We start from the raw sequence: 16,971 nt of genomic DNA on the forward strand, positions 1-16,971 counted from the left end.
CAATAAAGACCCCTAAACAACAGGGTCTGGACAGATCAAGAGAGCTCATTGAGTCTCCACACTCCCCCATTGGAGGCTTGCCCTCTTCCATTGGCTGATTCTGAGTTCTATTCTTTAAAATAAACCAGTAATAGTAAGTAATCTCCTAATTTCTGGTAAGTTGTTCCAGTGAATTATTAAACCTGAAGGAAGGTCATGGGAATGCTGGAATTTGAGGTTGGCCAGGCAGAATTATGGGTACCCTAGGCACCTCACTTGCAGCTGACATCAGTACTGGGGCAGTCTTGTAGAACTGAGCCCTTAACCAGTGGGGTCTGAGTTAGCTCTGGATAGTGTTATAATTGAACTGAGTTCTTGAACACCCAGTTGATGTCAGAGACTCAAAGAACTGGTTAGGTGAGAAGAAAGCCTTTTAACAATAATACTGAACTAAGGCTCCAAATGTAGGCTTGGACTTAGACTCAGGTAGGAAGAAATTCTTTCTCCTCTGGACCTTAAATGTAACTATGGTCATCAAAGATTTTATTATAAGAAAGACCTATTTTGACCCTCCAGTGGGTCTGAATCCCTCACTCAACTTCTTTGCCTGCTCTGGGGGCTATTGGAATGATAAGAAAATAAGTACATGTGAACTATCCAGAATGGAGCCTTGTAGATTATAGGCAATTTATTTTATTCAGTCCCCTCATTACAGTATGGAAGCCTGATGGCAATACCAAGGTTCACACTGAATACAGAGTATTCCAGTTTCCCATGTAACATAATCAGTCAAGGGCATTCCAAAGTATTTAATAATACTCAACCTTTCATTCATTTGGCAAAATTCTACTGTACATTTACCATATGCCAGCTGTTATTGGTATACTCATCACCTGGTGTACTGCTGGTCCAAGAGCCACACTTTGAATAACAGTTAGATGAGCTGCCAAGTCCTAGCAGCAGGACTTTGTATTCAGAACTGTAGAATGAGGGACGCCAATTTCTAGTGTCTCCACAGGTTGGTTGTACCCAATCCTGCTGTTTCTGGTTACCTGTGAATTTAAAACCTTTTGGCTTATCCCTTTTTTCCAAATTACTACCAGTTGCTTTGAGAGCTTATTGAAGGTCTCCTTATTTCCACTGTTCAGTTTTGTATGTGTCAGGTGGTGCTGTCCATGGGACACACAAGTGGAGTCCAATAGGCAGTGGAAATCCAAGTCAACCGGACAGAGACCAACCTGTATACCGTCACCTGGCAGCTTGTGAAATGCAGAGCCTATGGCCTCCTCACACTTAAGTCAGAATAGCACTTTAGCAAGATCCCCAGGTATTTTGTATGTAATTAAGGTTTGAGAAGCCCTGGTTTAATTAGAATCAGAAGTCCCACTTCAGAATAATTAAAGTGGAATTTCCAGGAGTGGGGGACCTAGGCCTGGATATTTCTATCAGTCTCTTCAAAAGGTTCTGATGTGCCGTCTGGGCTGAGAACCACTGATCTCTTTTACTCTTTCCATGTTCTCTCTTCTTCAGCAACCCATCTCTAGAGAGATGTGTGGTTCTACAATAGGATGAAGGCATGTAACTCAAACAAACAAGTCTCCTAGTTTATTGGGGACAGTCTCAATGTATTCACAGTGCCCTCCCTCAAAAAAAAAAAAAAAAGGTATCCTGTTTTCCATAGCAAATTATATATTCTACCTTCATGAAATAAAATGGCTCTGTGCTTTCCATTTCTGGATTGTTAAGTCATAATAAGAACAGGTAGAACAAGATGGCAGATGCCCTTTGGTTTGACAGAGGAATCAAATATAGAGTGACTTCTGATACTTAGATATTAGTCCTTAAAGTCTTCTAGGTATAAATTTCTAAGTTGCAAGGAAGGTTGGGGAGAATTAGACTTCTCCCAAGGACTGGGGTTTGATGGAGTGTAGATATATTCTACCATGAAACTATCAAAGCCAATGGTTGATTAGCCTCAAGCTGATTATCAGTCTGTGATTATCCTATCCCTGAAAAAAAAAATTCCTTTCCTTTCTCTTTGGATCCTCTATTGTTCATTAGCTACTCTGCCCATGGGCTCCAAAGTGCAAAGGAAGAAAGTGAATAAAAAGTTAACCTAGTAGTTCTGCTAAGAAATTGGGTGGGAAAGATGTACCCATCCTGCTCTTTCTGGTTACCTGTAAATTTAAAGCCTTTTGGCTTATCCCTTTTTTCCAAATTACTACCAGCTGGTTTGCGAGCTCAATGAAAGTCTCCTTATTTCCAGTAAAATTAATCTTATATTTTTAAAACTATGAAATCTTTTAGCAATTGGCCTTTGGTTACTTCCTTCCTGATTTTCCTAGGACCCAAAATGAGGGCAAAGCATCATTTATCTTCTTATCTCCTTCCCTTACCACCATTTCATATTTTTTAAAAAAATTTTGATATAGGTAAGAAATTATCTGACATCAACTTATGGTATAATTATTTATGCAAAAAGACACAAATGAAAAGTCCACATGTAGGAGATCCAGGAACATATTAATTATATCACAACTTTTCCTAGTTGAATCACTAGGTTAGTTCTGAATACTTTTGCAAAGCAATGAGTGTAAATGTCTACAACATGCTCTGTTCACATGTGCTTAAGATGTCTGGAAAAGAAATGACTCATGTTCAAAATAAAATAGCCAGATGCTGATAAACCAGCTGAGAGGAACTCTGGCAAAATGACTTGAATGTAGATGGCAATTGAGTTAGGGTGTGCAAACATTAAAAACTACCTGTTGAGTTGGAATAAGCTTATCAATGGAATCTCTGCAGATTACAGAGTTACTTTAAAGGGTGTCTGCACGTATGCATAGGCACAGGGGTGAGAGCAGAGTGGGTGTTTATCCTCTGCTTTCTGGGCTACAAATAAGAACAAGCTGAAAGGGTTGGAGGGATTCTCTCTGCAGCTGAGAAAGCAATACAAGCTAGTCTCTCCCTGTTGGGCCTGGATCAGTAACAACACCAGCAGCTTGAGAACATGTCTTATCTTTGATCTCTGTTAACAGTTAACCAAAGGCCTTTCCATCCAGAGCTCTTGGGAGGGAGAAGCAGGTGGTCCTATAAAGTTACACTTAAAGGGAGCCCCCAAACACTCCAGTGCAAGTGTCTAGGTAGAGCTGAGCAATAATTAACACAGAGAGGCTTGATAAGAGAAGCTTCTTCCTTTTCTTTAGGTGTTTGGATTTCTTTAAAATTTTTACTCTATGTTAGCTTAACCTATGCAATAGGACTTAAGTTGGTGAGTCAATGATGTGCAATATTTTAACAAGAAGTTCTATTTTAATATAACATTTTTAGGGAGATCATGTGCTAAATATTCTGAGGCACAATTAATTAGGCTTGGGAAAAACTCTTACTCATGATTAGAAAGCAAAGTAACATCAGATCAGAAGAGCAACATCCTTAAGCCAACAAGATGAAATATTTTCAGTAATGGGGAATAAGATGAGCATTATTTAGGTTTTCTTTATCCACACAACCTTCTAAAGACAGGCCTTTAGAGTTTTGGGCTTCAAAAATTACCACTCTGCTTTTATGGACCACTTCAGAGAGATACTCATCTGGGTATAGAATTATTTTCATGCATGTCTCTTGGCCTGGGCTTAGGGAGGAGAAGTACACAGAAGTAAGCAAGTATCATAACAATTTACCCTGTGCAAATAGGGAAAAGAATGTTCAGAAGAAATAGCCCTGAGTCAGAATGAGTCAGAGCTGGGGAGGCCAGGAATATCATTCCTCACCCTGTACGTAGCTGTGGACTTCCAGGGCTTGCTGCAAGCTCCCTTCCCAACATGGGATGTAGAAGAGTGCTTTATTCGGAAAGAGAGGGTAAGCCTCCATCTAGCTCTTGCAATGATTTGGTACTATCTTGGGCAAAATGTACTTACCAGAAAATTATTTTGGCAGAACATGGCCCCTTCATGGCATGGAGTGCCTGTGATCCTGGGAGGAAGGACCCAGGGCTGAAGCTGGCAATGTGTCCTGCCCACTCATGCTCCCAGTGACCCTGGAAACAGCTCTCTGGCCTCTCCTTCCTCATTTGGGATTGTTTTATTCCAGATAAGTCTTTTGGCTATAAGTCTGGTACGAGGATCTATATAACACCATTATGGCCAAGTTCCTTGAGATTCTCCAAAGAAAGATAACCATGAAAACATAAATTAACTAAAGGAATGACAAAGAAAGAAACTCCTCCCAGTGTCTTATTCCATCCAAAACCATATTATAGCTGGAAATTCTGAGCAACTCCACAATGAGAAACAGTATTTCTCTGTTTCTCTGCTTTTCCACAAAGAAGTATATGCAGATATCAGCTCAAAGAGTCATCTTTTTGAGGACTCTGCAAAACCCAAACTGAAGCATAGACCAAGGAGACAGGAGTAGTCAGCAGCTGCTGCTGATGTTCCCAATATCACAGTGGGTTGTTTTTGGTACTAGTCAATATTGTCTGGTGCTTAATGACTAGGGGAGTGGGAAAACTTATGGTTGAGCTATTTGTGATTACTGAAATGGCCTCAGAGAGGAAGCTAAGAATTGCATCTACACTGGTACTTCCAGGTTATGGTCCAACTCAGTTTTCAAAACACTTGGGGATGCATAATTTACACAGGAATAATCAGACATTCAACTAGTTTGACTCTAACTTGAAAAATTTTTAACTTATCTATACAAAGTGCCTTTTCTTAGTATCACCCCAATCAAATTGCAGAACAGTCAAGAGAGCCAAGTTGGGAAATAATGGTCTAAACTTGTAAATAAATGCTAAAAAGAATTTTTTTGGTTTGCCATCAACTGAAGCTTTCAACATGCCTTTCCATTAAAGGCCCATGGAAGATCTTGAAATTTCCTAGGAGTGGTGAGACACTTAGTGTGGAGAGACTAGCTCTGCTTTTGTACCTGTGGTTCCTGGTCATGACCGCTGGGATCCCTCTCGTAGCTCTCTGCGTACAGCCTGATGGTGGCTCTCATGCCACTGGAGGAACTAAGCCTGAAGATGAGCCGTGATGCGTCCGAGAAAATGATCCTCAGGCCCTGAGACCAAAGACATCCAAAATGGATCAGTGAACAAATGATCAAGCAGATGATAAATAACTCTAACCCACTGTGGCAATCAGCATGAGTCTATGATCTAAAAAACATCAGGGTCGTGACAACTGTTCACTGGCTTTGCGGGCTTACTCAAGAGGAACAGTATGGTAAACCTAAGTGCTTCTTGAGGTTGTCCACTTGTCTCTTCATTCTATTTCTGTTGCTCTGTGGTTAATGTTGGTGAGGGTTAGGATCAAAACTACAAGCAGATGCTTAAGTTTCCCTGGTCTGGTGATGTGAAAATCAGGAAGAAGTAGGGGTAACAAGATAGGATGATATTTAATACATGTTCTTTAAGTCAAAGTGCATCCTTTACAAACCTTCTTGATGCAGGTAGGCAATGTATCTATTTCAGTTAGAAAAATTGTCCATGTTCAGGTGAGGGTCACCCCACATATTGTTAGATGTTGCTTTAAGCATGTCTCTTTGCTTTGTTCTGTTTTTTTTCCTCATTTCCACATTCTTCTGGTAGTAGTTGAACCCCACAATGAAATGCTCAGGGCTGCAGCCTCAGCTGAGCGGACGGTGGCTGAACACGCCCTCACCCTCATGGCTCTCTCCTTTCTTCTCACCTCTAAGTCCTGGCTACCAGGATAGGGTAGGAACCTAGCTAGAGCTGCCCAATGTTAGTTCATTTTTGGTTCAGAATGTCCCTACTGTCTATATTTCCTCTTATTTGTGGTAGGGATATTTAAATATGTTGACCATAAGATCACATTTTGACTTCTGGTGAGGGAAATTTGTTCTCCTAAGACAACTGATAAATTATTGTGAATAAGCATGTTGACAGAGGCCAGAAGGTGAAAGAGGAAGAATAAGACAGTGACTTGCTGCTTCTTAAAATGTGAATGTCTTGAGCATCTTTGCATCAAGCCTTCTCCCTAAACAACTTATCCTTGAAACCTCTGGCCTCAAATTCTGCCTGTTAAAAAAAGTAAGGCATTATTAAAATTGTATCATAACTGCTACATAAATCTTAGTGCCAACTCCTTACCCCTAGCCCCACCTGGTGATACCTGACAGAAGCAGATTACGGTTCCATCTGAGTGGTTTTCTGCTTGTCTAGGTTTAACAAGCATATTTTGTGCCATCCCCAATAAAAAGCTTTAGTTTCTTTTAGAGAAGTTCAACAAAAACAACAGGGAGCCATCTCCCTTAGTGGCAACCAATTACTCTATTGACTTTGCAAGCAGGGTAATACTGTCCAGGATTCATTCATTGGGAAAACCTTTAAGGGTGGCTTTTATGGACTAGGCCCTGGATTAAGTCCTGAGTATGTGGAGATAAAGATACTATATATGCTAGTTTATTAAAGTAATTAGAAACAGTTTTCTTAACTACCTTTTGCTGCTAAAGAAGTAAATGGCCAACAAAATTCCAATTGAAGCAATGAACAAATTGTCTATGATCTGGAAAGCATCACATCATATTATATTCAAACTGACAATAAAGCCCCAAAGATTCCATAGTTGTGTTCACAGTGATGTTTTTACAAACACTTTTGAAGCTGTTATTTACTTTTAATCTTACATTCCCAATGTCGCCCCGTATGGTACTCACCAATATGAAACTCACTGCTCAGGACTATGGCGTACATATTAGTTGGTTTAAATAATTCTAAAGCTGAGACAATAACACTTTTGTTGTTGTAGATTCTAGATAACTTGGGACCTCTTCTTCCAGTGATCTTCCAGACAAAAACCCTTTAAGGTCACTTTCATTATACAATTAACCTCTTAGATTAGTTTATGGCTACTGAGAGGTATTTAATAATTCAAGTTATAACAAACCATCCATATGTGTTATCTGCTCAAAACAGACTTTAAATAATGAAATCATGCTATTTTTTTTTTGTTGAGGGTATCCATAATAACTTTGGTTATGCTACATGCTATACTCATAGAAAACCCTCTGAATCTACATCTGGTAGGCAAGAATAGATTTTTGCACTTGAAAAATTAAAGGAGTAAATAGCAGACGTTAGCCCATTAGAAATAGTTCAACATCTTCTGTCTTTCCTAGGAAACCAACCATGATATCTAAATTGAGAATCCATGTTGTTTAGAAGATAATTTCAGGTGAAGAATATCATAGTTCTTCTTTTCCACATGGAATGTCAGGTTTTTTAGATCCAGGCCATTCTTGTGTTTCAAAAATCCCAGGACTATGTCCTTAATGAGTGATTAGTTGAACAGGATTGCTTTAAGATCTGCATGTTCCTTACATGAGCCTAATGGATAGTGCAACCCAAACAAGAGCTATGTTCTTTCCAGTGTGGATCACCACCTGCTATCCATTATGCTATGGGGCAAAAGTCATCACTAACCAAGACTTGTCAAGTTTCTAACTCTTGATTTCAACAAAGTATTAATCATATAATTTGCCTTTATTTTTTAGGTTACACCAGGGGTTGGCAATGTACTAATTATATGTAGAATTTGACTTGCCACCTGTTTCTACAAATAAGTTTCAGTGGAACTCAACTATGCCCAATCAGTTATATATTGCCTGTGGTTGCTTTTGTGCCACAATAGCAGAGATGAACAGTTGTGACAGAGGGCATCTCGGCCACAAGGCCTAAATGTACTACCTATCCCTTTACTTAAACATTTGCTATCTCCTGGTGTAAATCATAACATTATCTACAACATAGAATATTTAGCTTTCAACCCTACACCAGACAATAGAAAATATAACTATCTGCCTTATCAAAATCTCAAAGGACAGAAATTGTGTTCATGACAAATTTATCAGGGTATCCATTTCCTCCATTTCCAGATGTTCCACCTTCTAGCCATAATAAATTCATCTGGACATATTTGGTCCCAATCAACTTCTGATCAACTATGCCTGACAGAAATGAATTTATTAAATTGCATTTTAGTTTTGTATTCTCACTTTTATTGTGTAGTGCTGTAAGGCACTGTCTTATAAAGTCCACTTTCATAGTAACTATAGGAAGATTGTTAGAGACTGTATGAAGCTTCATGTAAGACATTTCCTCAAGAGCCAAGTGTTAGAAAAGCCTTTCCTTTCCCGAGGAACTGGTCTTCTTTTTCTTTCTGATGACAAGTACTTTGTAATTAACCATATTTCCCTTTTCAATATGGCTGCCAGGATACTTAATGCTAAGTTTGAGGTTCAATCCAAGTGGATCCTTATGAATTGCATAACTGTGAGTTTTTCTTCTTCTTTTCTTGACTCTCTAATTTATATATTCCCTGGTCTTGATTTCTGTTTCTTATTTACATTCTAATAACTTCATTATGTTTTTGCTGCCACAAATCCTCTTGAAGAACCGAGTCCTACAGTAGATGAATAAAACGAGTTCCCCTTGCAGCTTTAACCCTAAAATGTTGGAACTGCTCAATTTCATCTTTGAGTCTTTCCTTCACTGACATGTTCTGGGAGGGCAGAACCTTGCTTACCTCCACTTTACCTGCCTAATCTAGCACAATACCTGGCACACAGGAGGTCTTCCAAAAACACTTGTTGAATAAACATCACTGCATGTTCAACACCAGGTGTGAACACACCAGGGTCCCCACCAAGGCAGTCTCTGAAGGCCTCCCTCCACTTTTAGCAAGGGCCCACAGGCCAAATGAAAACACATTCCTCATGGTGAATTGGAGCAAATGTACCCACCCCTGAAGGATAGTTGTGGAAAATGAAATTATAGAAATGATGTGACATATCATTATGGGAGCTTCTCTAGTGTATCTTCCCATTCTTCATTTCTCAAAATATTCTGAAACAAAGCTGGGGCTTGAAAAACACAATGAAGTTGAATCCAGGTAGCTTCCCATTACTGGTTGCATAATCTTGGACAAATTGCAAACTTTGCTGCACACTGGAATTAGCCAGGAGGATCTTTTAAAAAATGGTGGTGCCAAGCTCTTGCTCTCACCCCAGGCGCTGGGGTTTAATTTGTATGGGGAAGGGGTATAAAAGGGCCCTTCAGTTCTGGCCCAGCATTTCCCTTCCTCCTGAGTGCCTGTGGTGTGTGCCTCAGTGAACAGTAGGCTTTTCCCACCCTGGATTTCTTGCAGTGAGGAATGGTGTTAAAGGAACCCTGTCACATGCAGCTGCTGCCATACAATTACCCTCCAGTCTGCTTCCAGTAGTAACTACTGCAATTCTTTTTTTTTTTTTTTTTTTTTTTGAATCCCCTCAGAGTTTTCTACTCTTTGATTTACTATTCATGGGCAGTTTGAAAATAGTACAGGAATAGCAAGTAGATAAACCAGGCTAGGACTCCAACGTGGCCACTTATTAGCTGGTGGTCTTGAGTAAGTCATGTAAGTTCTTCAGCCTTAGTTTTCTAAAAATCAAAAAGGAAAAAATAACTTAGCTTGTTGAGTTTCTGTGAGCATCAGATTAGGAAATGTTTTGGCAACGTTGCCTCAAAAAGTTATCAATCACTGTACAAATATTATGATTCTTCCTTTATAAACTTTTAATGAAAATGGTGCTGTGCTCCAAGTTTTCCAAGCTTCCAGATTTGGCACATACTGCTAACTAAAGCCTTAACACTGATGGTTTATGATGCAATGGTGCATACTTACTTTAAATTAGGTAGAATTAAGATTAATTTCACTTAGGAACGTCGTCATGCCCTCTGAAATCATTGCTGACCTCACAGATCTCTTCCCCTTTTTCTTCTGAACTGACTTTTTTGACAATAAAGATCTTGAAGCAATGAACCCTGACCTCCATAATCAGCCAATTTAGACCCTGAAGTTCCTGAAAGAAGGAACTTTGTGTCATCCAGGCCACAACTGAAAAGAAAAAGAGTTTCAAAAAAACATGTTCAATGAAACATGTTTAGTGAACACAGGACCTAGGACTTCAGCCTATTTTCTGACTTCAGGTTTGTGATCTGATGTTGGTCCATATGAAACTGCTGAAGTTCATCCATGACCCTTCGTGTGAAATTGTTTGAACAGTATCTCATATGTTTTGTACGGTCCCCAAAGCTGGCTCAAAGCCTTACGTAGAGTAAGTATCTGATAAACGTTTGATAAATGAATGTTAGGGTTTTTGTTGTTTGGTTTTTTAAGCCCTTGTGTAAATCAATGCAGAGAAATCCGCAAGTTGCTAAATACATGCAGTGCTGCCAGATGTTAGTTTGGAGACTCAGGACATGTTGCAGCCAGGCGGGAAGGAGGAACTGTACATTACCAACAGTTACTTGGCAGCATCTGACCTAGTCAAATACCGATGTGGGATGAATTCCAGGGGGAACAGCATATGGCTCTGAAATCTGGTACAATGTCACTTATACAGTCAGTTGGCCACACCAGGCATGTGAACCTGGAGACAGGACAGTCTTGGAAAAGAGAGATTCTGTGAGCTTAATTCAGATATTTTCTCCCACAGGAAATCCCAAACGATTTATCTGGAAAGCTTCAAGGTGAAAATATTGCTGTGTAACATCTGAACCATATTTTGTAGAAGAAAGCATGCAGCCCATAAAGCAGGGGATTTGGATTGAACAGACATATCTCTACACACACACACACACACACACATTACATAGAATTGCCCATTTTTCTTTATTTAAGTCATAGAATTAACAGTGAGCATGAGTTCAAATGCAGCTGAGCAAGGGAGCAGCTAGTCCATGCAGTACCTTCATATGAATTACAAAAAGGTGTCTCCCCTGGGTCAGCAAATTACAAAAAAACATCTTTCCTCTTAGCTAGACTGGACTTCAGTAATTCTTCTGTATTAGACCAAGTGCCTTTGTGCAGTGCACTGACTGTACCTTCATATCCAGCTGCCCTCCTCTAAGCTAGAGAAGATTTTTGTAAATGTTTTTTTTTTTGTCACAACTGTCCAGCTAACTTGGGGTTAACATTTAGAAAGACATATTTGAGGAAATCAAAGATCTTTTAAAATGTTCTTTTAAAACCTATACCTAGCAAAAAACAAACGAACAAACAAAAAACTTTATATGATGAGAGGGCTACTGAGGAAATAAAGACTTAAAACTTATTCCTCATCAAGACTTCCACTGTCAGATATGGAGCAATGGAAGTAGGTCACACACATTCTATTTTCCCATTTTTTTCCCACCAAAATGACTGCTGATCCCTGTTCACACAACACCTGCCCCAGTTCTGGGATATATTGGATTCAGAAGCCCTTGACCCGGATGACAGCATAGCTTCCTCTCTTGTTCCTGTGATAGTTTGCAGCTTTTTCCTTTTATATTTGTATTTCCTAGTGATGGTTACCCTCTTGACTACACAGACATGTTAGCATTTTAGTAGGAAGTAACTGATTGCAGAAGGCTTAGATAGTTACTAAGATAGTCCCTGAACAATCAGCTTAGGCCAAAAGAAGGTAATTCATTACAACTCCAATTAATCAGAAACAGGGGAATGAGGACTTCCCAATTAACCAGAAACAGCATCTCCATCACCCCATTTTCAAATCAGTCAGTGGGTTATTATAAAGCACTGATTATGTGTTTGACCCTTAAAGGATAAATAGAAAAATCTCAGAAATAGTGGCTATTAGAAAAATATTTTTAATCCATGGTTTTCAAGATGTCATATCAAGAGGCATATTAGGACAATACATAACCTAATTGTCTTTATTTACAACTACAGGTTTGCAGAGTAAGCAATTGAGTAGAGAATTATAACCATAGCTATCGCAACATGCTCTGAGAATGCCTATAGGAAATACTGGCTCTTTATCTAGAAAGCTAAACAAACACATTGACCACATTTAATAGTGGAAAAGTAGGTAGTCTGATAAGGTGGTTTCACCTGGGCCAGCTCCTACTTATTGTTCCAGGCACAATTTAACTATCACCTCTCCATAAAGAGCTTTCTAGAATCCTGGTCTGGATTAGTTCCCCATGAAATGCATACCCAAGTAAATTCTTTCTCAGCAATACTGTTCAATAAACTTGATAGCAATTACAAGTTTAATATCAATTTGTTTTCCTTGCTAAACTGAATGCAGAGGGCAGGAATCTCATCTATTCTGTATGCTATAGATCCTCAATGCAAGAGGGCAGACTGTCTCATAGTGTTTGGTAAGCAAAGGCAGGCTGCTCAGCTCATGGTGGCTGGGAATGAGAACAAGTGAAGTGCCAGGAACAAAACATAAGTTTTGGTAAGTACTATGTCATTTATAAGACATAAATGAGTCAAACTTCACCATGTTATCCTAAGTTAGAAAAGGAATATATATATTTATTACATAATTTTTTTCTACATCACAATTTGCAACAGAAAATGAATTTTTTTAAATCCACATTCATGCATTCAATATGCATGTGGTGATTATCATCCCATGTCCTAAACATTTCTGGTTTTGAACACAGAAGAGCTTTATCTGGGTACTAACTTTTGGATTTAACTAAACTCAATGTGGACTAATCAGTGTGACTGAAATGACTTCCAAAGTTCTGCTTCCAGATGCATAAACCACACTCCAGCAAATGGAGCATGATAAAGACAATGATAAATTATCACTGTGCCGTCTCTCACTTGGTTCATTGATTAGGATGTTGAGGGCTTACAGGCGTGCATCACTGCACCCAGTTTATTTATTTTTTTTTAGTTGTTGATGGATCTTTATTTTATTTATCTATTTTTAATTAGTTACAAATGACAGTACAATGATCTTGACATATCATACATTGGTGCATGCTTGTAATCCCAGTAGCTTGGGGAGGCTGAGACAGGAGGATCATGAATTCAAAGTCAGCCTCAGCAACCTCATGAGGCCCTAAGCAACTCAGTGAGACTCTGACTCTAAATAAAATACAAAATAGGGCTGGGGATGTTGTTCAGTGGTTGAGGGCCCGAGTTCAATCCCCAGTACCAAAAATATAAATAAATTAAATTAAATTAAAAAATAAAGAGTTTAATTAAATAAATAAAGTTGAGGGTTGATGGTTGACTAGTTAAGCCTGAAGAGAGAAGACTTCAGCCTTGAAGACCCAGACTCCCCAGCTGACCTCACTTGGAGGCCATTATAGGATGATGACATCTCAGTGAGCTTCTCTGTATTGCTGTTCAGGGTTTAGTGGCAACAAGGTACATGTTAAAACACCATGTACTAAAACTAAAATGTGATTTTCAGACTGCCAACTTACTTTCTTTATGATTTCCAAATAGTGAAATTAAAAATTGCAGACACCTTACTGCATATTAAAACAACTCCAAAAGCAAACAGACTTTAGCATAGTCTTCAAAGTGTGCTTTTTGTTTGAACTCATTTCAAATGGTTCTTTTTTTTCCAGGGTGAGAACATCAGAATGTTTCCATGCGGGCTGCATAACTTGAAGAGGTATTAATATGCCCAGAGTTAGCCTGACATAATCAAATTGGACTTGGTTTTCCACATCAGCTAACTGGCATGCATTTATTTTCATCAGGTTTTTTAATATCAGCTGAACTGTTACTTTGCAAATGCCTTTAGCACTAGTGGGATTTCATTTTTGAGCTTGCTAAATAGAAAGACAGGAGTTGGACTAGTCATGGAAAGAGACTCAATTACTTCAGTTTTGCTCATGAAGTATCAAGGTTTCTCATTTCAAAGCAAATTTTCAAATGTAAGTTATAGTTCTGGATTGATGCCATTACGGTCACATTAGGCCATCTCTCATTGTGGCACCACTTCTGTCAGCCTGTCCTTCATTCACAACAGACAACAGACTAGAGGGTTCCTTCTTTAAGAGCTGGGTAAGTCTCATAATTGTGGGTGTTGAGCAGAAATTCTAGGACTTAGGCTCCAAGTAGGAGGTGAGAAGGTGTGTTAGTCAGCTTTTTGTTGCTGTGACCAAAATACTTGACAAGAACAACTTAGAGGAGGAAAAGATTATTTTGAGCTCAGTTTAAGAGGTTCAGTCCATGGTTAGCCAACTCCATTGCTCTGTGCCTGAGGTGAAGTAGAACATGATGGAAGAAGAGTGTGGCAAAAGCAGGCTGCTCAGCTCATGGTGGCTGGGAATGAGAGCAAGTGAAGTGCCAGGGACAACATATAAACTCTGAGGTCAAGCCCCCAGTGACATGCCCAACCTGCCTACAGTTACCACTCAGAACAGTATTCTTTTCAAATTATTAATTCATCAGATGGATTCATTTACTAATTAAGTTAGAGCTGTCATGAGATTTAACCATTTCACCCCTGAATATCCCTGCATTGCCTGTCAAATAAGCTTATTGGGTACACCTCATATACTAACCATAACATTCCACCTCTGACCCCCCAAAGCTCATGTCTATCTCACAATGCAAAAAGCATTTAGTTCATCTCCAAAAGTCCTGCAGTCTTAACAGTCCCAGCATCACCCAGAAGTCCAAGTCCAAAGTCTCCTCTGAGACTCAAGGGAAGCTCTTGGCTGCGAGCCCCTATAAACATCAAAGTAAGATACATATATCAAGTCTATATCCGAACAGAGTTAATACGCCCATTCCAAAAGGAAGGAATAGGGGCATAGAAAGAAGGGATGGGAGGAAAACAAGACCTAAACACAGCTGGACAAACCATTCCTATAGCTCCATGTCCAGCAGCTAGGGCACATGTTGGTGAGATGTGATCTCTAAAGGAATTAGACAACCATGCCCCCTTTGATCTTTCTGGTTGCTGCCCACAGGGCCTTTCTCTTCAGCTGGCTCGTGTGCCACCAGCAGCTTTTCTTGGCAGACATTCCTCTCTGCTGGCATCTCTTAATCCCTGGGGTCTCCATTTTAGCTTTGGCTCCCTTCTCACAGTTTCACCCATTGCCCTCTCCAGGGGCTACCTGAGGGTATTTTAACCTCGCTACACTTTGGCCCCTCAGTTCTCTTTTGGAAATCTCAGTGTAAGTCTCTATGATCGCCTAACTTCAGTACCCTGCATTCCTGCAGAATCAGCATCCAGCATTGTATGGACAATGCCAAGGTCTGCAGCCAGTTTAAGCAGTAAGTTAGCCCCCCCCCCCCGGGGCCGCAGCTATAGTGGCCTCTGAGTTCCAGGGCAGCCAAGTATAGTGACACAAATCCTGGGCAAACAATTTTCTAGCCTGTCCCCCTTGTGAGCAGGGCACCCCCATTGTTTCTTCTCAAAGGAGTTTTAATTTTTATACCCTTGAGCCTGTCATGGATGTAGTCTTGCTGATTCCTAAAATAACTTGCAACTTTGTTTCTGTACAAAGAACTTAGCTTCTTTTCAGTGGTGATAATCTCTTTATTAATCACAAGTTCCTCGGCCCTGGCCCTGATATTACATGTGCTTCTTTTCTGACCCAACTAAAAGTTTTAAAAATCGTTACTCTTTGCTTTTTGCTCCTAATTTTCACAGTTAACCTTGCTGAAATCTTCCAGAACACATCCATGCCACAGTGAGAGTGCCATAACTGTCTTGAAATTTCTTCCTCTGGATTGATTTGTCCATCACTTTTAAATTCAGCCTCATAGAAAGTCTTAAGACATGGGCAAAATGTAAACAAGTTCTTTGCCAGAATGTAACACATGTAGCCTCCAGTTCCATTTCCAATAGATACCTCAGACCCATCTGAAATCTCCTGAGCACAGTCATTATTGTGTATATTTTTACTGGCATTTTAGTCTTCTGAGATCCTAGAAGAATCACCCATTAAGTTCTGCTTACAACATTTTAAGATTTTTCCAGCCTGCATCTCCAAACTTTTCCAAATTCCTCCTACAAACCAGTCCCAAAGGCTTCTAAATCATGTGGTCAGGTTAGTCGCAGCAACAATCCCAGGCCTAGGATGAATTTCTGTGTTAGTCAGCTTTTTGTTGCTGTGATCAAAATACCTAACAAGAGCAAAAACAAAAAAAAATTTAGAGGAGAAAAAAAATTTATTTTGGGCTCACAGTTGCAAATGTTTAGTCCATGATCAGCTCATTTTTGTTGTTGTTGTTTTGGGCTGGAGGTGAGGCAGAACATCATGGTAGAAGGGCATGAGGAAAACTACTCAGTTTATGGCATCCAGGAAGCAGTAAGAGCAAGCAACGTGCCAGGGATAAAACATAAGCCCCAAAGGTATACCCCACCTGCCTATAATTACCACCCAATATTATCAATCCATCAAATGAATAGATCCACTGATTAGGTTATAGCTATAATCTAGTCATTTCACCTCTGAAAATTCCTACATTGTCTATCACATGAGCTCACTGGGGAACACCTCATATACAAAGCATAACAGGAGGACATAATGATAAGCCGCCATCTTGGTATTGATAATGTTTTTTGCATACTGATGGTGGAGGGAAGAGAGACTCTGCCTGGCACAAAGGAAACTCAGAATATCTGTACAATTGATTCATCCTTGAAGAAAGGTTGCCCTTTAGGCCACATGGGAGTTTCCTAACCTTTTGTATCTTTTTCATCTTGTTACAAGGCATACCCTGGGAACTTCTTAAAGTTGTCCTAAGTTTGATCAAACTGTTATCCTACTTTCATAGAAGCTATTGGCTTATTTTTCCCACTCATTTTGAGGATCAACCACTCATTCAGATTTTACCTGAGAATATACCCTCATGGAAACAAAGAAATATAATGGAATCAAGCCTTGTTAAATTGCTATTTCTAAATCAGTCTCTCTTGGACCCGTGGAACACATGGGTCAACTCCTCTCTGGCTCCCCAACATCACCAACATATCGGACACTTGGAGGCAGCCATGGCGAATGCCATGAAACCCAGCAAGCCCCAGTATGGCTGGAAAGATCCCTAGGAACACACATTGGGGGATGAATACTTCAGGGTTTCCTTCCTGTTCCTTGAATGACCCTCACCGGGTCTCACAGGATAGCCTTCTCTAAACGTCTCCACAGCAGTGGGGTTGAGCAGGGGCTTATCACCTGGACAGGATTTTAATTTCATTTTTGTTGGAGAA

The 16,971-nt window shown here is 39.7% G+C and overlaps 1 protein-coding gene and 1 long non-coding RNA gene across 2 annotated transcripts in view; one reads left to right on the top strand and one right to left on the bottom strand.

Annotated features, from left to right (window-relative positions):
* Positions 1 to 16,971, bottom strand: part of Pgm5 (phosphoglucomutase 5) — a 163,021-nt gene that overhangs the window by 27,710 nt on the left and 118,340 nt on the right. Inside the window, exon 10 of the mRNA XM_005324092.5 lies at positions 4,909 to 5,043. Within this exon, the coding sequence (XP_005324149.2) occupies positions 4,909 to 5,043 (135 nt within the window). The remainder of the gene's footprint in view (positions 1 to 4,908; positions 5,044 to 16,971) is intronic.
* Positions 3,766 to 4,148, top strand: LOC144377267 (uncharacterized). Its single transcript, XR_013438085.1, has 2 exons — positions 3,766 to 3,840; positions 3,919 to 4,148. It is a non-coding gene; the product is annotated as an uncharacterized LOC144377267 (long non-coding RNA).

The sequence above is a fragment of the Ictidomys tridecemlineatus genome, chromosome 4 (assembly GCF_052094955.1).
Source record: "Ictidomys tridecemlineatus isolate mIctTri1 chromosome 4, mIctTri1.hap1, whole genome shotgun sequence".
Taxonomy (NCBI): Eukaryota; Metazoa; Chordata; class Mammalia; order Rodentia; family Sciuridae; genus Ictidomys; species Ictidomys tridecemlineatus.